The sequence below is a fragment of the Osmerus mordax genome, chromosome 13 (genome assembly GCF_038355195.1).
Source record: "Osmerus mordax isolate fOsmMor3 chromosome 13, fOsmMor3.pri, whole genome shotgun sequence".
Classification (NCBI taxonomy): domain Eukaryota; kingdom Metazoa; phylum Chordata; class Actinopteri; order Osmeriformes; family Osmeridae; genus Osmerus; species Osmerus mordax.
The window spans coordinates 6,731,487-6,753,886 of record NC_090062.1 but is presented as its reverse complement, the minus strand read 5'-3'; the positions used below and the strand labels follow the sequence as shown (position 1 = coordinate 6,753,886).

Sequence of the window (22,400 nt, the reverse complement as noted above, 5' to 3'; positions counted from 1 at the left end):
AGGAGTGAGACTCAAACCATTGTAACGTGCACTTAAATATATAAATAATTTTATTTGCATAAACACATTTTTACAGTACTTCTTACATCCTTTTGCTTCATTGCAATATTTTATAGATTATTTAGCATTTCTTGGTAACATTGTACCTATACTGTAGATGATGGCTTTATCTTGGAGATTGCATTTTCCCAGGAAAGTTGGTGTCTCGCAGCAAGCTGGTTGTGAGGTGACTGTCAACCTGGTGGCTTGACAAGTGGGACATACCACTGAAGAAAAAAGATTTGATTTAACATGGTCAAGAACTTAAATGAAGCAGACAAATGTAGGCTAGGTGTTTAGCTGTACCTCCTCAGTCATCCCTGCTGTCTTCCTGCCCTCTGTGTTAAAAGGAGGTTTCAGGTATCCTTTGAAGTGCTGCTTCACCAGGTCATGGAACATCGACAAGCAATCCTACACAGGACAGAAGGCCAGAGTAGGCTTAGCCACTAATATGTACAGTATTCGGCAGAATATAAACCTTTATTTTCTGCTAGAAATAAGTATTGTGTCTCTGGGATCGTACCCGGCCTTCCTCTGAACAGATGTAAGTGAACCACCGCAGTCCTGCTGCCACATGAGTGATCTCATCTTTGTATATCACCTCCAGAACATCCACAGAGCCTGTGTCACCCTGGCTAGCGAAGCGGGACAGAGTCTGGGGGTGGACATCTAACCCCCTGAAGAGGACAGGGAGAGCGAGAGACTGAGACCTCGCATGATTCTGATTATTACTGCAGGCTTCTATTTCACAGATTTTAAGACGTGTGAGAGAAAAATCATCTAAGCCAGTCTGCTTGTTTACCTGGCCTCATGCACCATGTGCACGATAGCAAGCCTCGCTAGAAGGTCATGTGACGTATCTGTCGCTGACTGCCACAGTCCTGTAGAGACAAGTGAAGGTTAAACCAACTCCCTGCTCTTAAGTTGAATGTTACACTCATGAAGTGAAATCCTCGCTGTACCTACCGTTGTGTACAGGCAAAGCTCCAAAGAAACTCCCAAGTTCTGTGATCCTCGTCTCCAACAGGTGATAATGCTGTTGAACATATCACATGCTGATTGTATGACCAGTAAGTGGCAATCTTTCTATTATCTACTGTGCCTGTCCGTGATCTGACCAATTGTTGTGTCACACTGACCTTGGCCTCGTCCCCAGCCACTTTGACAAAATCGCTGAAGAACTGTCGAGGCAGCGGCTGTCCAGTGTCCAGTCGAACTGTGGAGAATCTGGCGATGACATCCCAGGACAGGTCGATGGCCCACTGCTCTATGTTAGCCAGGGAATGTAGCAGAGCTATCCTGCTGGCCTGGCCACACACAAGATGGAAGCATTCAGCACAATGTCACGTTGTGCTTTGACATCTCTGTCTGGTTAGCCAAAGAGGTGTGTCGTACACACAGACCTGTGTGCCTCCTTTGCCACGTTTGATTTTCCCTGGCTGCAACACAGTCAGGGTGTCCTTCCTGCTGGGCTGGGCTGGGGGTGTGGCCTGGCCCACCTCCGTTATCCCCCCTGAGCACCACCGCTCCTGCACCTCCAGTGTCAGGCTTACCTAAAGAAGAAGCACAGGGCTCATTTATACATCAACGGTCTGAGAAACATGTCTGCATCCCAGACCATGTGTCTTTCATTCTGAGATGGAAATGGTACTAATCCGCTTGCCTTCTCTTTGGGATCAGGAGTACACAAAATCTTGGTTGCCCAGAAACACAGCGTGTCCTCAGAGGGAGATAACTTGTTGTTCTCTGGTGACAGTTGGCCTGAAACAACAAAAAAAAAAGATAAGTCACATTGTATTGGCAAACTGTTTTGTTTTATTTTTTAGATGGCTCAGTGCCATACTGCACCTATAGAGGCTGTTTTTGCCACTGGAATGGGGCTCAGGGACAGGGAGTTCTGTGTGTTCACATAAACCTTGTCTTCCACCACTCTGACATCATACACCTGGTTCTATAAAATACAGATTTCATACTAAGTTACATAAAATATTTTCAAATATCCAAATCACGCTGTTGCTTGAGATCACTTTTCCTACCTGCAGCCCAGTAGTGGAGACCCCAGTCTCCAGACAGAAGTCAAAGTGGTGCCAGGGGCAGACCAGAGCTAGCTTTCCATCCCCAAGGTCCTCTATATCACCCAGGTCCAGGGGGCCACCTAATCAAAGCACCAGTTAGACGTCTCATGAGTACGTTTGTTGTCAAACCCAAAACAAACTTATGATTGTGTTACCTTCATGAGGGCAGGAGGAATCCATCGCCCAGAATGTATCATTTTCATGAACAAGTACTATGTGTTCACCATCTTCAGAATACAGCCTGAAGTAAGGTCGACATGTGTATTAACCAGTTTACATCAACAAAGGTCAGAGGTTTTTTAAAGCGTAAATAATTCACATAATAGTCACCAAGCCAGCTGACAGGGCTTCAAGTAGAAAGCATGTGAGCAAATGACTTACTTTGTACATGTTTGCTCAAAATTCAATGTATCCCCTACACATTGCCAATTTCCATCCTTGACTATTGCTCGTAATGCTGCAACTAAATCCTCTTCAAAGTGATCCATTAAAACCATGCGCCTATATCGATATCTATATCGCAATGTTGCAACCTGGGGACTACAAAACTCACTTCCTGATAACTGTCCGCCCCCTAATTGCTTCCCATCTACACATATCCGGGGTGGAAAAAGACGACGCACAACAGCTTTTTTTTTATTATACAGATTATATTTGAATACCGGTAACAAGCTTTGGTATACCAAATTAAACCAAAATGTTTATTTGAATACCACCGGGTCTGTGAAACGAACGTCATTTGATTAATTTAACCCATTACATAACCATATAATAAAAATAATTTCCCCCAATTTCCCAGAGCATACTGTAACAGTAGGTATGAACCTATGTCAGCATTTAAACGAATCATTTTGTAACAGCATCTACTCAAAAATGAATATAGCCTAGATACCGGTTAAACATATGCCACTTAATGAAAGGGTGATAGAATATAGCATGAGTGAAAAACTATAATATACATTAGTAAATAGATTGTGCAAAGTATTCATGATCAGTGTCTCATGTTTTAGTATACCCACATGGATTGAAAGCCCATTTTGCATATAGTAAAGAACACTGGCTACCCCTAGATCTTCTTCTTTTACTAATACTAAGTGCAGGACCAGATATAGGATAAAACGTTTTATACTACATCTTACCTGAATACAATAAACATTTCAGTACATTCTTGAAAAGCTAAAACAGTGTTAGTTGCAATATGATACAATTCAGAACACATAGACCTACTTACAATATTTGCCCATAACACTTTGTATATTACTACTATCATTTACAAATCAGAACAGACAAACGCCAATAAAAATGTAGTGATTCCCATCAGAAACAGTTGTTAATGACTAGAATGGAGTGTGATGTCATTCTAGTTATTCTGTCATTGTCCAAGTACTGGGATCAAAGGTGAGTAATGGTGGAGTTCAGGATATCTGGCTTGCACTTGGTGTTGGAGGCCTTGGAGAGATCTCGCTGTGGTAGGAGGAAGACTGACATTAGCAATGGCAGATCACAAACGGTCCAAAACTGGAATAAATACTTCCATGTCGATACAAAGAGTGACAATGTGACATCAAGGAAAATAAAAATGGATCAGGGAAAAACAGGAAAAGTTGTTAGATAGGGAAGAGTTATTAATGGTTGAAGGTGGGGAAAACAATACCACAGCATCACACAGCCTTGCCTAATGGCATGCATTTTGACTAACAAGAATGCACTTACAGAATATGAATGCAGGTGGTTAATCACAACAGTTAGTTTAGTTTAAGACACTGCTGATGAGAACAACTTTTTGAGAAATGTATGTTCAAACAAACCTTGATTGAATAGATTCAGGATTGCTTAAGTCTTTCTAAAACAAAACCAAAATTACTGTTATTTTCAAACTATTATTACCCATTCTAACTAGACTGTGTGTTGCTGCTGAAAATTCAAAGGAAAACGTGAAGGATTAGGGGGGAGAAATTAAACATCCAAATTACCGCAAACTCTGAGTAGGTGCTGGCAACAGAGTGAATACTGATGGTACGCTGTGGACTAGCAGGGGTCCGCAGCACTCCGCACAAAGGAGACACATTCACCTGGGCTATGTTCTCCTTGTGACGCTCCTGCAGGCCTCCGTGAGGGGGTTTGCTACGTCCTGGGGTCCGTGCTCCAGGGCCCTGGGGAAAACACACAGAAGTATGAGCCACAAGAATCACTTACCAACCAAGACCAACTAAGGACATTTTATTGCATTCATGTGGATGGTGAGGTTAGTACGAATCTTTTCAAAATATTTCCAATCATAAGTCACTATTCTGCACTATTTTTACACATTAATTTGTCTATATGATTATAAGATCAGGCCTGAACTGCACAGACCTTGTTTGCTGACAGTGGGGGGCGGGACATAGGTGAGTGGCAGACAGTCCCGCCATAGACGGAGCGCATAGTGCTGTTAGAGTTGGCACTAGAGGTGCTGGAGGTAGCGTTAAGCTGAGAAAGAAACATAGCAGTTAGTGAGGCCATCGCCAAGCCAACATATTAGAATAGTGAAACTAAAGTAACTTGATCTGATTTGTTGGCACTGTTAGTTAAGGAGACAAAGAAACATCCAGGTTAACTATTAGTCCACCTGTCATTCACATAATATGCAATAAGTCATGCAATTGATAAAAAGGCTTAAAGTACACATTAGTGGTTATGATACCTTTCGTGTTTTACTGGGGGTTGCAGTGCCAAGGAATCTACGTTTGGTTGGAGTTCGGACAGATGTCCCATAGAGCATATCCTCCTCTGTCTGTTTGTTTTTCTTCAGATGCTGTAGAAAAAGTGGGTACAGTGATGAATCATATGTGAAGTGTAATCCAGAGAGCTTGTGACCACACACAGAGCTACTTCCTCACCCTCTCCAGTTTCTCTCTTTCTTTCTCAATGCGGTGCAGCTCCCACTGCTCCTCCACAAACTGCAGGAACTTCTGTTCGTTGACCAGGAACTCCCTGCCCTGCTCCAGCTCCCAAACATCGATCTGGGCTTTCAGCTTTTTCTCAAGCTGAAAAACCAAAACATAGACAGACGAGACTCTTTAACATTGAACAAGTATGCCTTTCATTACAGAAACGCACTTGGTTGTTGCAGATGGTATAAATATGTTTTGTATCATCTTACCTTCGGAAGGCTTTTGTGCAACTCTGACCTCTGCTTCTCTTCCTTGAGGAGGTTTCCTCCTCGGTTGGTGAATCTGCTGGGATCTGTGGCTTTTTTCTTTCGGGATTGAAAGAGCAAGGGACTTGACGTTAACTTAAACAGGGCTGACACGGCCTGGTCTGTGCCGTTCTAAAGCAAGCCCCAGTGTGGTCATGGTGCTGCTCACCTCCAGCTCCAGGAAGAGTCTCCAGCTGTTCTCCCAGCGGTGGACTCCTTCAAACAACTCTTGGTGCTCCTCATAGTGCCGTTTCAGAAGCAAGATTTCAGCCTCATGCAGGCTCAGCAGCTCCTCAGTGAACTCCTCTAGGGGGATGAAAAGAGAGCTCATTTGAAAAACTGTAAACCATTGAAAATGAACCCCTTAAAAATACAGTTCTTAGGTACCACTCACCACTGAAGTATGCCAGAAAGGCCTGCCGCTGGTCGGTGCTGAAGAAGCACTTCTCCCAGAGCACAGCTATCTCTGAGCGCATGGCTTCAATGACATTAACAATGTTTCGTAGCTTTATCTCCTCCAGGCGCTGGACCTCCGCTTGCAACTGACAAGAGAAGAAAACATCTCTCCTGGTTATAGAATACACTTTTGGGTGCCCGTACCCCAAACACATCACGTGTGGGGTTTGGAATGCTTGACGCAGACCTCGGAAGAATCATCTGTCAGTAATATGAACTACACCACAAGTTTGAGTTTTTACTGACTGCTTCCAGGTTCCTCTTCTTGGAGGTAACCATGTGTTCAGAGAAGGCCTCTCTTTCCTCCTGCGGGACCTGCAGCCTGGACCAAAGCTCCTGGATCTTCTCTCTATGACTCTCACACACAACTTCGTTGTCTGCCTTCCTCTCCTCCAGCTAAACACACAACACAGCACAAATTACAGTTAGCTCAATGGCAGAGCAGTTATCTCAACAGCATAAAATGAGTGATAAGCAAATATAATAAGTCCATGACTATATTAGCTGACTGACCTGGCAAAGGAGGAGTTTGAGTGAGGTAATGTTTTCTCTGGACAGGCAGAACGCATCCTCATCTTCACAAACAATGTCCTTCTCGAAGCTCGTCTCAGGAAGCTGGTCCAGGTCCTCCATACACAGGATGATCTGCTTCTTGACGTCCACAAACTCTGCCCGCCTCCTCCCCTGAATACAGACACAATCATGATCTTCCCTTCCAGATGAATAGACATCAGCCAGCATAAACTATATCAATAAAAAAAAGGACAACAGACACAATAAACATGTCCTCTCAAGTCGGAACTCGGAAACAGAGTATTCATACCGTCTGTGTTGATCATAAGAATTGACAGTCACCTTCTCTGCCATCTGGTTGGAGATGTGCCGGCGGAAGCTGTCCAGCTGCTCCATAGAGGGGACGCAGTTGGGGGTGATGGCGTGGGCCTGGGAGCACAGGATATCACACAGGTCCTGATCCTGCTCAACCAGGGCTTTCAGCTGCTGCACCCTCTGGCTCCTCTCCTTCACCAGGATCTCCACTCGCGTGCGGATGTCTTTCTCCTGCTGGAGCATGCTGTTACCCTTCTCCTCCTGGGCAGGTGTGCAACACAGGGCCGTAGAGGTCAAATAAATGGGCATCACATTTCAAACGGATTGGATGGTATTCCACAAGACAGTTATCACAATATGTCTCACTGACTAATGCCTACCTCAAATGGAGGCAACTGCAGTTCCAGGGTGAGTGTCTCCAGCTCTTTCCGGCATCTTTCAAGGCTGCAGATCAGTCTTTTTTTCAGAGATTCCTCCTCAGCAATCATCATGTCCAACATCCCCTATGACATCAGTATATTGAATCAGCATCTGAACAATTCGATTGATAATATAATGCCAGATATTCTGATAATCTCTGCATATGCATGCAGATTAGTATTATCGCCATGGGGTGAACAGATGCACCACTTTCAGCATGAAGGTACAGTCTGGGTCATTCAGAAGGACATTTTCAATGCCTAACTAGGTAGAATTTTTATGACTCACTTGAATGTGGTTTTTGACAACATTGGTTCTCTGCAGTCTTTGGTCCTCCGGAATACCAATCTCCTCCCAGATGTCCTTCAGGTGGCACAGAGCTTTATTCAGGCATGCCACAGACTCAGCTGCGAGCACCTCACTGGGACAAGAGAAGAGGGGGTTGGTCTCATCACCCTGCTACTGGATGACTGTTTGGGTGTAGGAAACTACTGTAGCTACTGTAGCCTAGCTCTGTCAAACTATCTGTCAAACAAACTACTGTACTACTAGTAGTAGGAGCTAACGAATAACACAAAATATCTTGTAATGATAGATTTCCGCTAATGGTAAATAAGACATTTGTTTGATCCAGTAAGGCAACAAACTAACATTTAGATAGCAAGACATAGAGCAAGTGGCAGGCAACCATGAATGCTAGCTATTGCTGCTAAAATTTGTTGTGTTGCTTAGCATTTGACATTCCGTGGATTGCATCAAGTGAGATATTTCAAAATACCTCTTTCTCATCGTGACGTTCCAGTATTATTAGAATCGTTCTTGTGAAGAGCTGTAACACTTTATACATCCAAAATGGGATATTTGTCTAGTTAGTTTAACAACTTTCAAAACCCTTGTTGTACAGTAACTTCAGTGCACAAGATCTTCGAAGCCGTTTCTGTCTCATTCAAAATACGCATCAAAATGCAGTCTTGACTCTCATTGGCTATGGGCAGCGACTGTGTCATTGGGTATGCCTGTTTTGGTTTAGACCGAATAAGTGGTCAGACCATTGTGCGGGGTGGGAAGTGAGTACAGCTATGTTTGAATTTGTTTTAAATATAATACTTGTTTTTTAATCTGTCATGATCCAGATATGTTGGTTAATTTCAACCGAAAATGTTTCATTCGATTTTGAATGTATAGAAAATGATTAAATTGATCCAACAAGGTGCGCCGGGGGGTGGACCGGTGCGGATGAGCAACACATTTATTGAAACGGGCGTGAAATAAACAGCGTGTTCAAAACCCTCCTTTATTCATTCAAACGATCAAACAAGCACAATGCACCAAACACAACATTTAAAAATGACATTATATGTTTATTTTACATTTCTCCAGAATATCGTTCAGCATTGCAGTATTTACAATTTCTTGCGGGAATGCACTGGAATGTCAGCATTTGATAACAAAAACTGTCGACTCCTTGTCGTTATCTGGGTGGTGTCCTTTTCAGCTGGCTGCCAGGGCAAACGGCTTCGTGTTCACTTTGGAATGACCACTCATAAATGGTTGTCCAACAAAGCCTCCAGCAATCTGGCACTATTTGTTATGGCGGTTGTAACTACAATGAATTTTAAACCTAAAAGGTAATAGAAGGTTTATTAGTGCATATATTAAACAGATAGTGTCGAACATCAGAATTTGTGTTTGTTATTATTAAAGTTATTGCTTACCTTTCTCTTTGCCTAAGAAGCGCAGAGCTGAGATCTCAGAGAATGTGCAGCCTCCCAGGAACATGACCAGGATGATACGCTGGGCATCGGTCTTTGCTCCATTGCTGCCAGCTTGGAAAGAAAAGTACCTGCATACTCAATACAGTTTACTAACTGCTATGATGTGAACTTAATGCATAATATATCTATATTTCAAGCCCAAATGTCTCACCTGTGACAGCAAACTCCTGGCTATTCAGCATCCTGGTGACTTCTTCTAGCCCTGTCCAGCCATCACGCTCTAATACCTGTTCATGAGGAACAGCATGAAGAAGATGTGCTCCTGGGTCTGATCATCACATTAGGCAGACACAGGTGGATAACAGGCCATGCATGATTTGATACTGGAATAACCTACCTGTTCAATGAGTTTGCAGCTCAGCGGGACATAAGCCCCACTGAAGATGTAGGCCATGTCACGAGGAACGCTCAGATTATACTCCTCATCTGATTTGGGCACCTTAGATGCAATGGGAGAGTAAACACAGTTAATATAACTATGCAGTCAACCTACTTTTTGGCCATTCATGTTTTGAAAGTTGAAGAAATAAAAACATTATAAATTGGGCAACTAACCAGGTTAAGCCTCCGGCTCAAGGCTCGGAAATGACTCTTTCTTGCCAAGGATGAGAAGGCATCGGTAAGTTTTCCTGGAAAACAGTCAGTGAGTAAGATAACTATACTGTACTGTAGGTGACTGTACTGCACTGTAGGTAACAATACTGTGCTGTTGGTGTCCAAATTTGATTGGGAAACACAAAAGATCCAAAATCTGCTGGTGACCATCAAAGAATCTGAGTGACTGTTTCCAGGGCAACGGACACTTCCTGTCTCACCGGCCGCTCTGTCGTTGACCAGTTTTCCTACTCGGCTCTCCATGACGGTGAGGGTCTCTCCTGGCTGCTGCTCCACCAGTAATCCTATCTGTCTCAGGTTGGAAAACGTGAGAAGGTGGTCCACACCATAACTCTGAAACGGATAGATGGACATAAAACATGAGATGTGACAGCAGTAAAATATGAAAATAAACATTCAGTCAAACCCTCAGATTATAGCTACCTACTAGGAGCTACCTACCCACTACCTACCCACCTGTAAATACTGTGCTTTTAATGATCTGTAATCTTTGGGAAGGAGCCCTGTAGGATCACACAAGCAGTTGGTTTAGAATAATGTATTTTCCAAAGACCAGTTTTATTCTTAATTAGTTTGTATAGTATAGTACAGCATATATGGACTCACCATTTTCTGTGAGAGACAGCAAGCAGAGTAGTCTCAGACTTTCCAACATGGAGACCTCCAAGAATAGACACCAAAACAGTGATTGAGAAAATAGCTCACAAAACTCAGTGCTTGACTAATCAAAATATATCTGTTCGGAAATTGTCGTTCAAATATGTCTTATTACTGACATACTCACTTGTCTATTGATGTGCTCCTCTATGAAGGATATACATTCACGGATTTCAAAGCCTTCCAGTAAGGCTGCAATGGACAAACAGTCATGTTATGTAATTAATCTGAAACCGCGCCCCTAATGCAATTGTATGGCCTGTGTATATGTGACATGTCAGACATGTCAGGTATTTTCTTGCCATCTTACAGTGCTCTGTCTTTAGCAGCTCCTGAAAGTCCTGCTTGGTTTTCCTCTTCATCATTGATTCACTGGCACCAATATCTGAAGGAGACATCACATATTTCTCAGATATATTCTTATATTCTTATGATATCCATCACCTTCCAGTGACCCTAAAAAACCCTCGACCTACATAAGCCACATCTTAGGTAACGTAAAAAGGTAATATAGGTCATCTCAGGTAAAGCTATCAGGTAATGTAGGTTCTATTGATCAACTGTGAAGTCTAAGGCTCAAACTCACGCATGCTGAGGAGTCGATGTTCCTGTTTTAAACCTTTTAACTCCTCGGACACAAACGTCTTCATCTGCTTTATGTCCATGCCTTGGCGCTTCTGTTAGACAGAACAGAAGAGGCACGGCATCTAAATGATCTATCAGTCTACAGAAGGATACCATTTGGATGTACAATTACACTTAAAAACACTTAACCCTTGTGCTGCCTTCGGGTCACATGACCCAAAGGTTCACAACGAACCATCGCTGTGTTTACCCAATTTTACCCAATACAAAAACAAAGTGAAGCATTTTCTTTTAACCTTCACAATGTGGGGGGTCTGAGACAGCCTGACGGTTAAAAGAAAATGTTTCACTTTGTTTTTGTATTTACATTTACATTTAGTCATTTAGCAGACGCTCTTATCCAGAGCGACTTACAGTACAGTAAGTACAGGGACATTCCCCCGAAGCAAGTAGGGTGAAGTGCCTTGCCCAAGGACACAACGTCATTTGGTTTGCACAGCCAGGAATCGAACCAGCAACCTTCTGATTCCAAGCCCGATTCCCTAACCGCTCAGCCATCTGACTTGTATGCGGTAAAGTTGTCGCAATACGACGGTGGGTCACAATGACTGATGGGTCAGAATGACCCGAAGATAACACAAGGGTTAAAACACACTTACATCGTAGGCCGTCTGGAGGTTTCTGGCCTTCTGACTTAGAAAGCTGAACACGTTGGAGAAATGCTCATTTCTGATTTCACTGAACACCTGAGACACACAAGACAGTGTTGAGTGAGATGTTGACTTAAAAAAACAACCAAATAATAGTATTCTCTAAAAAGCAAACCTTGTCTTGAGAGTTCAGCATCACTTTTATACTCTTGTCAGATGACGTAACCTCAGGACTAAACTCAACACATCCTACAAAACAAAGAGAATATACTAACATACCAAACTATAAAATAGAAAAAGCTTAGTGATTAAAGAATAGTCATACTGCCTACCACATTTGATCCTGAATGTGTCATCCACCAGTCCTTCATATACAACTTGGGAGCACAGAGGAGTGACAAAGTCCACATCTGCAAAGAGAATGGCAGAAATCACGAGGGGAAATTAGTAGAACAAGATCTACTACTGCTAAGCAGCTACTACACCTACCTCTGTCAATGAGAAAAACATTTCCGATTTCTGCTTGGTGAGTTTTCTGTTCGCCTTCTTTCACCTGCTCCCTCCATGATTCATACGTCATCTGAATCAGGAGAAAGACAGAAGAATACAGGGATGTTCCATTCGTAAACAAGTTGGTTGAACCAAAGACTGGCACCTACAACTGTGAGCTAAATTTTACCTTGGAGCATCGCCCAATTCCATAGACTTTGGAGAAGGGGCCATAGAGAGAGTGGAGAAGGTTCAGAGCACTGCCTGCTGTCCTCACCCAGCGCTGGTCCCCATCCTATGAGTGAACAGTTTGGGTGAGTTTATATCTTAAGTCAAATATATTGTATTTAAAACATTCTATTTGTGGTCAACAAAGCCTAGAATGTTTCAAATTCAATTACAACAGCCATCTACAAAGTCCTCACTAGGAAGTTGTCTCTGAAGAATTCTGGAAGCTCCAGACTGATGATGTCATCGTCTAGTGGTAAGAGGTAGAAAGCCCATTCATCTATGGTCACATCTGAAAAGGTAGGGATTTAACAAATTATTACTGTCAGAATATGCACACTTAGGACAAATAAACAGAATTCACTAAATACTCACCACCATAGATTCCCTGCTCCTCCAACAGTGCCTCACATGAGTAGAACTAAACACACAGAGACTTGGGTCAAAATTATTTTACAAATTACATATTACTGACTCACAATAAGGTATAAGCTTTACCTTCTGTGGGCAAAATATGATCTTGTATCTTCTGAATTTTCCAACTGCCTTGTCTGCATTGACCACGTCTGAGAAAATGTGTACATTCATTAAATAAGATGAATGAATCCACTACTTGATGACAAGGAGCTGACAGTGAAAGTGTGTAGTTTGTGTTACAGGTGTCCTTACCACATATCCATTTCAAAGTTTGTATCCTTGGACGTATGAGGAAGCATATCCTGCGAAGATCAGACCATTGTATTACAATAACATTAGGCAGAAGACCATTTTATTACAATAACATTAGGGAGCAGACCATTGTGTTACAATAACATTAGGCAGCAGACCATTGTGTTACAATAACATTAGGCAGCAGACCATTGTGTTACAATAACATTAGGGAGCAGACCATTGTGTTACAATAACATTAGGCAGCAGACCATTGTGTTACAATAACATTAGGCGGCAGACCATTGTGTTACAATAACATTAGGCAGCAGACCATTGTGTTACAATAACATTAGGGAGCAGACCATTGCTTGACATTACAATGTGATACGTACTGATCTGAGGTGCTGACAATCTGTTTGTATTCCACTTTGTAAAGCTTGTCTACTTCATGTTGCTATAAGCAGAAAGATTACACCAATATGACTTCATTACATAACTGTGTAATAAACGTATTTAGAATTGCAATTCATAGGCCCATGGTTACAGTAAACAGGTTTACCTTTAGTGTTGTTACATTAGCAATGCGATCAAGGGGACTCATAAGATCTGCCTCAATAAACAAGTCCTTCTTCCCTGGAAGCTGTGAGAAAACCCAAATTGGAAACTATGACATCAGTGCTGATAATGATATTATCATGGTGAAGAAAATGGTAACCAGCTTGAGACATCCTTAACAGGCAGTGAGTGCATGACTGGAGTGTGGAGACTACTAGCTTAGATGTGGTCAACAGGATGAAATGTGACAGGGCCAACCTGTTCTAGTAGGTAGATCAGTTGGTCCCTAGCCAGTATCTTGAGCATAGAAAAGTCTGGGAGTTCAGGGGCATCTCTCCTGGCGCTGTGAGCCATGGCATAGATGGGGGACGGAGTGGTGCACCTTATCAAAAAGCCAACACCCTCCCTGGAATTAAAAGGTACTACACGTTAGAAAACGTTGGCTCTGAGAGCTGCAAATATTATAGGGAAATTGCTGAAACGAAGCGTTAATTACACAAGCAAAATGAACACAATATATTTGAATGAAGAGCGTGACTAGGATTAAAGACTTGCTAACATGATCAAACAAGACACCCGTGTTAGCCAGTTAGCTACAGTACAGATAACAACACTGATAGCTCAGCTGATCACCATATTGAAACTGTTGCGACACACCTTGACACTAATATGAAAACAACTCAAAACAATAATAATTAACATCATAAAGCAACTTATATTGAAAAAACAACGTAGGAAATTACAGTACTATGACCAATGCTCCTAAGGTTTTCTATCTTGCTTCCGTATGGAATGTTTCAAAGCTGTTTGTTTCACTTCGGACAACATTAAAGGTGCACAGTTGAGGATTCAGAGTCACACAACATAAAAGTTTACCTCTTCATTTGTTACAATCAGGTGAAAATGAGTTCAGATTCGATTCTTTTGTTGGAGACTGTTAACTTTGCGGCAGATAAACATCGTAATCAACGCCGAAAAGATCCAGAGGCAACACCTTATATAAATCACCCAATAGGTGCGGTATGAGTGGGTTTGAGATTTATTATAATGCCTGCATCCCATATGATCTAGCTAGATCGTGATAACATTATTTATTTTTACAGGAGTGGCAAGAATTCTAAGTCATGAAGGTGGAATCACAGATATTGAAGTTCTTCAAGTGAGTTTTTTATTATAGCAAACCTATTTGACTTATCAAATAGGTGTATGGATTAAGTCAATGTCTAAAGACAGACTACAATAATTACATTACAAGGTCAGGAGGTAGTATTTCATTTATAAATTATCAGCTGTAAATTATCTTTTCAGGCAGCGTTGCTACATGACACTGTAGAGGACACAGAGACCAGCATAGCAGAGCTTGAGGCAGTGTTTGGGCAGACTGTGGCAAGGATTGTCCAGGAAGTGACCGATAACAAGACCTTGTCGAAGCAGGAGAGAAAGCGTCAGCAGGTGGAGCATGCGCCCCACTCTAGCCAACAGGCCAAACTGGTCAAACTGGCTGACAAACTATACAACCTGAGAGACCTAAACCGCTGTACTCCCACAGGTAGTCTCTCTCTCTCTCTCTCTCTCTCTCTCTCTCTCTCTCTCTCTCTCTCTCTCTCTCTCTCTCTCTGTACAGTCATACTGTATTGAGCATGCTGTCTCCTTTGTTGTTGATAGGCTGGACAGCAGAGCGGATTCAGGAGTACTTTGTGTGGGCAGCCGAGGTGGTGAGAGGACTGAAGGGCACCAACCCAACTCTGGAAGGGAAGCTGGAGGAGCTCTTCAAGAAGAGGGGTGTTGGGCTCTGAAATGCTCTTAGGAAAGGGGGGTGTGGAGAAACACAAATGCAATCAGTTTTGTGGTATAGCTTAATTTTTTTGTGTTGTTTTCAATTTAAAGGATTAACTCTCCGCAGGACATCAATTTCTATCTTGAGCATGTTTAAGGTTGTATTATTACAATACTTCATAGGAATGTATCTGAAAAGTAAGGGTTTGTGATGCACAATTAGCTCAATGATGCAATGTTTCAGAGAAATAACGAAAATAACGGAATGATGTTCACAGTGCTGCTATTTAGACACAGTAACAAATAAAGGTTAATTGTTATTTTCTACAGGTAGTGTGTCTGCATTTATTTGTGTTCAGTCATCATCGGGTTATGTTGCAGTTTAGAAGGAACCAATAAAACAGAACATCTTTTCTGGTGGGAATAAACCTACATCCTGTTTCCTCCAAATCCTGGTGTGTATTTCCTGTCTTGCTGGGGGACGGATTTATTTTGTTATCAATCTAGCCAGTAGTAACAAAGTTGATTATCATCTTTGGTTGATTTTGTAAACGGGCAATCATGGCTGGACGGGACGCGCTCAACATGAAGCTACCGCCAATCCAGTCCACCGCTGGAGCTGTGCCGATTCGAAATGAGAAGGGTAAGATTACTATGTGCTTAGTTACATTAGCTAGCTTGCTAGCCAAATTGTTAGCTCACTGCCTGTGACAACGTTAGCGCCAACACATAGCTAGAAATGTTACCGTGTAGACAGCTAGCTGGGCAGCTAAATTACTCTGCAAGCATACTGACGATTAGGCCTACTTAGGACCATGTCAGTTTTAGGACCATTTATTTCGTGGTACTGGGACCAGCGATTTCCCGTGACAGCCAGTCTCTTGGCAAAGTTAGTTACGTGTAGCAACTAACCATGTGACAATTTTTATATCTGACATAGGTGAGATTTCTATGGAAAAGGTTAAGGTGAAGAGGTATGTGTCCGGTAAGCGTCCAGACTATGCTCCAATGGAGTCATCTGATGAGGAAGAAGAAGATTTCCAGTTTGTAAAGAAGGGTAAAGATGCGGAGCCAGAGATGGAGATGGAGGAAGAGGAAGTCTCGGACCCTCGTCTCAAACGTCTACTCAATCGCGTCTCTGAAGATGTGGAGGAGAGGTATTATACAAATCTATACTGCTTCTAGATCTATGACTCCCTGTGTTGGTTTTGTCAAAGCACCTCAGCTAGGTTGCTGACTTCAGGTCTAGCACTCAAAAGCAATTAAAACCATTATGACAATTTTCTCATCTCTCTCTCAGGCTGGCCAGACACAGACAGATTGCTGAGCCCGAGCTCATAGCAGAAAGCAGTGAGGACTCAGATGAAGGAACCTGGCACCCAGAGCGTGAGGAGAGCAGTGAGGAAGAAGAGGAGGAAGAGGAAGAAGTGGATGATGAGGTTAGTAATAAATAAGGGTTATATTTTATAACTTTTACTAATCCTGTTACTAATACTTACCCCTTGGTCATCTTGGATGAAAGTGTATTCTTCATAGTTAATGGACTTGTTTCTTCTGCGTAGGAAATAGAGAGACGGCGAGCGATGATGCGCCAGAGAGCTCAGGAACGAAAGATAGAAGATATGGAGATAATGGAGGTGGAGGAGGAAGGAAAGTCAGGGGATGAACCTGAGTCTGAGTCCGAGTATGAAGAGTACACGGACAGCGAGGATGAGGCAGAGCCACGGCTAAAACCTGTCTTCATTCGCAAGTAAGGAACTTTGGTTCACACCCACACAACAGTGTTTGTTATGCTGCACTATTGGACTAGGTTCATATCAACCTGTGTGTGTGTGTGTGATTCAGGAAGGACAGAGTGACTGTGGCCGAGCGTGAGGCGGAGGAACTGAAACAGAAGGAGCTGGAGGCGGAGGCCAAGAAGCAGGTGGAGGAGCGGCGTCGCTACACCCTGAAGATTGTGGAGGAGGAGGCCAAGAAGGAGTTTGAGGAGAACCGGCGAACTCTGGCCGCCCTCGATGCGCTGGACACTGACGGAGAGAACGAGGAGGAGGAGTATGAGGCGTGGAAGGTCAGAGAGCTGAAACGCATCAAGAGAGACAGAGAAGCCCGCGAAGCGTAAGTAGTGGCATATTTGCGTCCTGTGTTGCATTTGAATAACTGTAGCTCTGGAGGCTTGTGAGTTTGCCGAATGCAGTGCTCTGCTGTTCAAATCAACAACTATTTGCTGTGCTTCTTCCAGGATGGAGAAAGAGAAGTCAGAGATTGAGCGATTCCACAGCCTCACAGAGGAAGAACGCAGGGCTGAGCTTCGCAACAACGGTAAAGTCATCACCAACAAAGCCTCTAAAGGCAAATACAAGTTCCTGCAGAAGTACTACCACAGAGGAGCCTTCTTCATGGTGAGCAATAACTACACTCACTTTAGTAGATGGTTGGATAGCAAACATGGACACTCGTGTCCTACAAGCTTGTTGTGCGTAAAATCAGGTTCTTTTTTTCACAGGATGGCGAGCAAGAGGTGTTTAAGAGAGACTTCAGTGCTCCTACTCTGGAGGACCATTTCAACAAAACAATTTTGCCAAAAGTCATGCAGGTTAGTTCAACTTATTCAAACTATATCGTTCTTTCAACACTGATAGTGGCATTTGGGTCTATTCCTCAGCATCCTCAGCAATGTATTTGGGCTAACGTGCGTGTTTCATGTCTAAGGTCAAGAACTTTGGTCGCTCTGGTCGCACTAAGTACACTCATCTGGTGGACCAAGACACCACGTCGTTTGACTCAGCCTGGGCTCAGGAGAGTGCCCAGAACAGCAAGTTCTTCAAGCAGAAGGCAGCAGGAGTCAGAGATGTGTTTGACCGGCCCACAGTTAACAAGAGGAAGACCTAAGCCTTGGGAGGATAGCACATCCTGCAGATTCAATTATGGACTGAAATCTGAAACCAGGGCTTTGGCCTATACACATTTGATGCTTAATCCAGTGAAGCTCATTCACCATTTCCCCCCCTGATCTTTAACACTGGTATTAAGGGATCCCACACACCCATAGTTGGCTGTTTAAAAGCGGTGGGTTGATTTTTGTATGTAACTTTGTACATTTCAGTTGTGGCAAGCATCTTTCCAATTTATAATTTGTTTGTTTTTATTTCTGCACTAACTGGTCTTCTTTGCCTCTTGGTACAGTATGTGATTCAGTGTCTTGGTTATTCTTTCTGAATAAAAGACTAACTTCTATCTGTTGTTTAACTTCTATCTGTTGTTTTATTTATCAATGAGGAAGAACTGTGGCAATTGATTTTATTCAACAATTGTAATGAAATACTTGCAAGAAATGAACTGACTTAAGCATCCTTTTAAGTATATAAAAAACTTGAAAATGACAATTGATCAAAGGTAAGACCAGGGCCAGGGAATGCAACTGCCAGTCAGGATACTCTTAAGAAGCAGTCCAGCGTATAACAGCTGCTTCTCTGAGGAAAACATCCAGAGTCAAGCAGACAGTTCAGTTTGTCAGCGCAATTAAGGCTTCCACCACGTTGCCCATGTGTTCTCTCAGACTGCGTTCTGCCACACCCCTGGAAATCTCCATCTCTCCCATCTGTGGATGGACATGCAAACGACCAGGATTTTTAATAATACAGAAATAGGGGAATCTTAAATCACAAGCCCACAAATCAAAAGCATTCAATAGTAGGTACCAATTAAAACATGTAAATCATGAACTGTCCTGTTACAGCAGGAAAGCATCACAGAATGCCATACATACAATGAGTTCTACGTCTTCTCTCTTGATGGTGACTTTGGCCAGCTCCTTTTCTCTAAAAACAAAACAGTACAAACACATTACACGCTTTAGATCATTTTACTGCGACAGTAGTGTTGTGAATGGTATAACAGAGTAATGTCATATTGGAACTAACCTCTCTTGTTTGGCTTTCTGTTCTCGAGATCTCCTGTCTCCAATTACTGACATTGCCTAGAAAACAGTCGCATCATTAGGTTAGCCACCATGATACTACCAAGTTACATATCAGTTACAATATCTTATCTGTTGTTTCATCCTTTCACGTTTGATTTAAGATTGTTGGTAGTTAGTTTTCCATGTAGCTACTGCAGTTAGATAAGTATACTATCTTTCCAGATGACTTAACATCCAGCTAAAGCCGTTGGCTAGCTAGCTAGCATTGTTGGTAACAAGAGGTGCGACGGTGGCCCCTCGTGGTTGGCCTGACTCACCGTTTCTAAATCTGAGCTAGATATTTCCTTTTCTTCCGCATAGTCGGTGACCCTCTCCAAATCAGCGGCCCCGCTATCATGTTTTCTAGGCTTCTCTGCTGGTTTTCCAGTGCAATTTTCCTCGGCTTCCAGGTCCAAATCCACATCTCCCTCGGCTGCCATGTTTGCGTCTGTATAGCCGGAACGAAAAGAACGGAACAGTAGTTGAGAGTCGGAAACACAACCAGAGGACAGAAGATTAGGTAGCACTAGTGACTTCCGGACCTGATGGCTCCCTCTGCTGTCCTTGTCAGGTTAATTTAAATGAGCAACCTTTTCACTTACGAAGCCTACTGTACGTAGACAGTGTGCTGTAGAACGGCGTGTTGTTACTCAGATTCTGGCTTCTTGGAAATCTTCCATTCCAAGAACCTGTTCCCTCATAGACCAGACGCTGTCTTTACACAATGGTGTTGAAGACTAAAAGTTGTAAGCAGTTAGAAGCAGTTAAAAGCCATGGGAAGGAAACAAGGTCACCAATTTTTAAACCAATGTTTCTTTTTGTCGGGACCAACAATAAGAATAAGATGTCCCTTTACTTAGGAATTGTTCCCCAGGTCAGTTATGACCAGATCAAAAAGATCAAGGACCCCAAGACTGTATCCATTTAAAGCTGTGTCCATTTAAAACCATTATTAAAATAAAATATTAAATGTCACTAATTACTCCAACCATCCAGTATCTATAGCATCCATCCAGTACCCCCCCCCCTCCCCCCTTCACACACACAGCTCTCGCCCCCTTTCACCACCTGCCCCTTCAAAAACCACTTGTGTGCTGTACGCAATGCCCCCTGACCATAATCAGCTTAAGACGAGTGAAATCTTTCTTTCACTGATCACATCTGAACTCACCTCTCCTTGTCTCTCTCTGTGTGGACCAGGCCAAAGGCTACAGGGATCACCAATGCAAGCTGGAGGACATGTATGTTGTTGTTAGCGCCCGAAGGAATGCTGTTTCATGGGGCCTGTAAGAGAATGCCACCCTGATACAAACCTCTTTATCCTGCTGTATGAGTGACTGATCGTTGAGAAACTGTGGACCTGGAGCTGTGCCTGCACCTGTGAAGGAAGTGATGTCGCGACGCTGTTTTCGGGCACAGGTGAGGATAAACGAAACACAGCAGGGGCATATTCGGAGCATGGTCAGAGCGCTGGGGATTTGAATTGTGAAACATTGTCCTCAGATTGTATTCTAGGTTTTAAAATGAAGGTATCATGATATTCTCATCTTTTGATATATGTCTAGGATTGTTATAGAACAAATTCCAAACATAAGCTGTATGGATATTTGACATAATATTGTCTCAGTTTAATAGTAGAGAAAATGTGCTCCTGCATGCTCTCAAAGAGTGAGTCATGTCGCTGTAGATGAAAAGATAAATTGTGTTGCCATGGGAATGTCCTACCCTGTGTGGTGCATCTTTGTATCATTGTCATAACTCTTAGTCTCATCTTTCAGTTTGTGACAGCAAAATGAATTGTTCAAACAATTAAATCAAACCAACAAATATTAGAATTTAACCTGAATTAGTTTATTTCTCTATCTTTTTGGTAAACATGTGCTTGGACTTGATCCAAACCGTTAACACACAAGCCTATTGAAAACCATAGATTGAATGCTTTCACTCAAGCGTCAATTTGCATTCTCTAATTTGCTTTTGTCTGCCTGGTTTGGCAATGGTTCCTCTCCCACAAGGCCACAACAATAATCTGTGAGTGAGAGGGCCCCCAGGAATGCTGGATAGAGTCTCACGGGGCGAGGGAGAGTGGTGGGCTGGACCGCTGCAAGTAAGATCTGTTTATTAGACAGACTAATTGGTTTAGAAAAGTTCACCGTGAAGTGATTATGCTACCAGGAGATTAAAGGTCTTAAACGGAAGGAACACTTCCTGTTATGACAGCAGTCATTCTGACTCTTGTGCAGTTCAATTTGGCATGGAGTTAAAGGTGGAGTTTAAATACAGGGTGAAACTTTAATACTCTATTATGAGGCAGGGAGCTGGTTGATGATGTCATATTTTCTGCTTCTTATGGTAGTTTATGCACATTCGATCTAAAATAGATATTAACACAACCTTTATAATTTAGATTATATATAAAATATGTTATATCTCAATCTAAATCAAGCTTCTTTAGCAGTATATCATACTCTAATGGCACTAGTACTGAAATGGACACACAGTATTGATTGATTGCCCTCCGGTAGCAGGACAGGGTTGGATACAACTATGATTACGTGACGACTAACTGGGATGGAAAATCAGTTTGAGAGTGTCACATTGATGATTCCAGGCCTGATCTCACTTATTGATATCCCACTGTGACCTGACATACGTTTTATATAGCGATATACAATAACCACGTCCAACCCCACGTGATTGTAATCAGTTACTGGACACCAACCCATGAACCTGTTTGACTCATGAAGAGACTGAGACAATCTATGATTCGTACGGATGCAAGTATGTAGAGAGTGACCGTCACTGGGTGATTCTAGCTATTTTTGGCAGTGATCCTACAACTGTTGCTACACTAAGGGCTTGGTTGGGTATCAGTGGCCCCACAGTCTGGGCAAGAAGCTCCTCCTCTGAGTTAGTGTTACTCAAGCCTCTTATCCATGACTTCACAGGTGACTTTCCTGTGTTACCCGAGACCTTCGTTTAAAGCTGGGACAACACTAGTGGGTGCTGTAATCATTATTCCATTATGAGACTTCGGCACAAATGTAATGGTTTTCCTAGTACAGTACAGTACAAGTGTTAGTAGATCGCAGGGATGTATTCTAAATGTAATTGTTTTATACTTTATACCTTTCCTCTGTATTCTCCTCTTGAGTCTGTACTAAGCTCTCTGTCTGTCAGACTGTTTACTGTGTGGTGATGGGATTCCTTTGGGACTACTGAAGGCTGTGCTCATGCTATCGAACCGGAGGAAGTTGGAGATACGAGATGAGACAGGGACTGTTTTTTTGGGTGTGAAGCCTGGTGCGGGGGGGGGGGGGGGGGGGGGGGGGGGGGGGGACTGTGAACGGTGATGCGGGGATCCCATGTGCAGACCAGTCTGGGTTAGGCAGACTGCAGCGGAGTGGGACTGAAGGTCACCTCAACTCAGATGAGGATGGAGCAACTGTGGGATTATCCTGACGC

General features: G+C 42.8%; 6 protein-coding genes across 10 annotated transcripts; 2 read left to right on the top strand and 4 right to left on the bottom strand.

Annotated features, from left to right (window-relative positions):
* Nucleotides 1-30: 30 nt before the first annotated feature.
* On the bottom strand, nucleotides 31-2,628 carry si:ch73-314g15.3 (uncharacterized protein LOC368688 homolog). Its single transcript, XM_067249003.1, has 12 exons — nucleotides 2,496-2,628; nucleotides 2,270-2,355; nucleotides 2,076-2,194; nucleotides 1,888-1,990; nucleotides 1,703-1,800; nucleotides 1,443-1,592; nucleotides 1,179-1,346; nucleotides 1,006-1,075; nucleotides 842-920; nucleotides 563-716; nucleotides 346-450; nucleotides 31-266 (listed from the first exon to the last, which is right to left on the bottom strand). The coding sequence occupies exons 1-12, from the start codon at nucleotides 2,609-2,611 to the stop codon at nucleotides 234-236; spliced, it is 1,281 nt and encodes a 426-aa protein (XP_067105104.1). The 5' UTR covers nucleotides 2,612-2,628; the 3' UTR covers nucleotides 31-233.
* Nucleotides 2,629-2,781: 153 nt separating this feature from the next.
* On the bottom strand, nucleotides 2,782-7,785 carry prc1b (protein regulator of cytokinesis 1b). Of its 3 annotated transcripts, XM_067249128.1 has the most exons (15): nucleotides 7,775-7,785; nucleotides 7,285-7,417; nucleotides 6,957-7,079; nucleotides 6,604-6,837; nucleotides 6,262-6,432; nucleotides 5,995-6,144; nucleotides 5,687-5,834; nucleotides 5,462-5,598; nucleotides 5,257-5,352; nucleotides 4,994-5,140; nucleotides 4,798-4,908; nucleotides 4,470-4,583; nucleotides 4,088-4,267; nucleotides 3,923-3,957; nucleotides 2,782-3,578 (listed from the first exon to the last, which is right to left on the bottom strand). In XM_067249128.1, exons 1-15 carry the CDS (start codon nucleotides 7,783-7,785, stop codon nucleotides 3,530-3,532), a joined length of 1,839 nt encoding a protein of 612 aa, XP_067105229.1. In that variant the 3' UTR covers nucleotides 2,782-3,529. The 3 variants fall into 3 exon arrangements, with proteins under 3 accessions (XP_067105229.1, XP_067105231.1, XP_067105230.1); XM_067249130.1 differs by lacking the exon at nucleotides 3,923-3,957 and having other exon boundaries at nucleotides 4,088-4,257; nucleotides 4,466-4,583; XM_067249129.1 differs by lacking the exon at nucleotides 3,923-3,957.
* Nucleotides 7,786-8,273: 488 nt separating this feature from the next.
* Nucleotides 8,274-13,994, bottom strand: vps33b (VPS33B late endosome and lysosome associated). 3 transcript variants are annotated; one of them, XM_067248953.1, is made up of 24 exons: nucleotides 13,950-13,994; nucleotides 13,460-13,607; nucleotides 13,206-13,286; nucleotides 13,039-13,100; nucleotides 12,665-12,714; nucleotides 12,494-12,561; nucleotides 12,371-12,416; nucleotides 12,193-12,287; nucleotides 11,958-12,062; nucleotides 11,768-11,858; nucleotides 11,611-11,688; nucleotides 11,454-11,527; nucleotides 11,288-11,374; nucleotides 10,630-10,720; nucleotides 10,354-10,428; nucleotides 10,171-10,235; nucleotides 9,993-10,047; nucleotides 9,843-9,889; nucleotides 9,587-9,719; nucleotides 9,327-9,400; nucleotides 9,109-9,210; nucleotides 8,923-8,998; nucleotides 8,712-8,822; nucleotides 8,274-8,617 (listed from the first exon to the last, which is right to left on the bottom strand). In XM_067248953.1, the coding sequence occupies exons 2-24, from the start codon at nucleotides 13,553-13,555 to the stop codon at nucleotides 8,538-8,540; spliced, it is 1,842 nt and encodes a 613-aa protein (XP_067105054.1). In that variant the 5' UTR covers nucleotides 13,556-13,607; nucleotides 13,950-13,994; the 3' UTR covers nucleotides 8,274-8,537. The 3 variants fall into 3 exon arrangements, with proteins under 3 accessions (XP_067105054.1, XP_067105056.1, XP_067105055.1); XM_067248955.1 differs by having other exon boundaries at nucleotides 13,835-13,951; XM_067248954.1 differs by lacking the exon at nucleotides 13,950-13,994 and having other exon boundaries at nucleotides 13,460-13,895.
* A 39-nt stretch (nucleotides 13,995-14,033) lies between these two features.
* hddc3 (HD domain containing 3) lies at nucleotides 14,034-15,305 on the top strand. Its single transcript, XM_067249285.1, has 4 exons — nucleotides 14,034-14,216; nucleotides 14,305-14,360; nucleotides 14,510-14,750; nucleotides 14,867-15,305. Exons 1-4 carry the CDS (start codon nucleotides 14,105-14,107, stop codon nucleotides 14,995-14,997), a joined length of 540 nt encoding a protein of 179 aa, XP_067105386.1. The 5' UTR covers nucleotides 14,034-14,104; the 3' UTR covers nucleotides 14,998-15,305.
* Nucleotides 15,306-15,433: 128 nt separating this feature from the next.
* Nucleotides 15,434-18,223, top strand: mfap1 (microfibril associated protein 1). The gene is made up of 8 exons (XM_067249284.1): nucleotides 15,434-15,620; nucleotides 15,918-16,134; nucleotides 16,278-16,416; nucleotides 16,540-16,727; nucleotides 16,823-17,092; nucleotides 17,217-17,376; nucleotides 17,481-17,570; nucleotides 17,687-18,223. The coding sequence occupies exons 1-8, from the start codon at nucleotides 15,539-15,541 to the stop codon at nucleotides 17,864-17,866; spliced, it is 1,326 nt and encodes a 441-aa protein (XP_067105385.1). The 5' UTR covers nucleotides 15,434-15,538; the 3' UTR covers nucleotides 17,867-18,223.
* A 34-nt stretch (nucleotides 18,224-18,257) lies between these two features.
* Nucleotides 18,258-19,403, bottom strand: hypk (huntingtin interacting protein K). Its single transcript, XM_067249286.1, has 4 exons — nucleotides 19,214-19,403; nucleotides 18,898-18,953; nucleotides 18,744-18,795; nucleotides 18,258-18,575 (listed from the first exon to the last, which is right to left on the bottom strand). Exons 1-4 carry the CDS (start codon nucleotides 19,373-19,375, stop codon nucleotides 18,480-18,482), a joined length of 366 nt encoding a protein of 121 aa, XP_067105387.1. The 5' UTR covers nucleotides 19,376-19,403; the 3' UTR covers nucleotides 18,258-18,479.
* Between the last annotated feature and the right edge of the window lie 2,997 nt (nucleotides 19,404-22,400).

Excerpts from the sequence above, each read along its gene's own strand:
- si:ch73-314g15.3 (XM_067249003.1), bottom strand. The coding sequence starts at position 2,611 with ATGGTTTTAATGGATCACTTTGAAGAGGATTTAGTTGCAGCATTACGA. Across the intron at positions 2,195-2,269 it reads TTCCTCCTGCCCTCATGAAG|GTGGCCCCCTGGACCTGGGT; the intron begins GTAACACAATCA and ends TGCTTTGATTAG. Across the intron at positions 717-841 it reads CACATGGTGCATGAGGCCAG|GGGGTTAGATGTCCACCCCC; the intron begins GTAAACAAGCAG and ends TGTCCTCTTCAG.
- prc1b (XM_067249128.1), bottom strand. Across the intron at positions 5,835-5,994 it reads AGAAGAGGAACCTGGAAGCA|TTGCAAGCGGAGGTCCAGCG; the intron begins GTCAGTAAAAAC and ends TTCTCTTGTCAG. Across the intron at positions 5,599-5,686 it reads CTTTCTGGCATACTTCAGTG|AGGAGTTCACTGAGGAGCTG; the intron begins GTGAGTGGTACC and ends TCATCCCCCTAG.
- vps33b (XM_067248953.1), bottom strand. The coding sequence starts at position 13,555 with ATGGCTCACAGCGCCAGGAGAGATGCCCCTGAACTCCCAGACTTTTCT. Across the intron at positions 10,048-10,170 it reads AGGAGCACATCAATAGACAA|GTCTCCATGTTGGAAAGTCT; the intron begins GTGAGTATGTCA and ends CTATTCTTGGAG. Across the intron at positions 9,890-9,992 it reads GCTGTCTCTCACAGAAAATG|GGCTCCTTCCCAAAGATTAC; the intron begins GTGAGTCCATAT and ends GTGATCCTACAG.
- hddc3 (XM_067249285.1), top strand. The coding sequence starts at position 14,105 with ATGAGTTCAGATTCGATTCTTTTGTTGGAGACTGTTAACTTTGCGGCA. Across the intron at positions 14,217-14,304 it reads TTATATAAATCACCCAATAG|GAGTGGCAAGAATTCTAAGT; the intron begins GTGCGGTATGAG and ends TTATTTTTACAG. Across the intron at positions 14,751-14,866 it reads AAACCGCTGTACTCCCACAG|GCTGGACAGCAGAGCGGATT; the intron begins GTAGTCTCTCTC and ends TGTTGTTGATAG.
- mfap1 (XM_067249284.1), top strand. The coding sequence starts at position 15,539 with ATGGCTGGACGGGACGCGCTCAACATGAAGCTACCGCCAATCCAGTCC. Across the intron at positions 16,135-16,277 it reads TCTGAAGATGTGGAGGAGAG|GCTGGCCAGACACAGACAGA; the intron begins GTATTATACAAA and ends TCTCTCTCTCAG. Across the intron at positions 16,417-16,539 it reads AGGAAGAAGTGGATGATGAG|GAAATAGAGAGACGGCGAGC; the intron begins GTTAGTAATAAA and ends TCTTCTGCGTAG.
- hypk (XM_067249286.1), bottom strand. The coding sequence starts at position 19,375 with ATGGCAGCCGAGGGAGATGTGGATTTGGACCTGGAAGCCGAGGAAAAT. Across the intron at positions 18,954-19,213 it reads CTAGCTCAGATTTAGAAACG|GCAATGTCAGTAATTGGAGA; the intron begins GTGAGTCAGGCC and ends ACTGTTTTCTAG. Across the intron at positions 18,796-18,897 it reads CAGAAAGCCAAACAAGAGAG|AGAAAAGGAGCTGGCCAAAG; the intron begins GTTAGTTCCAAT and ends TTTTGTTTTTAG.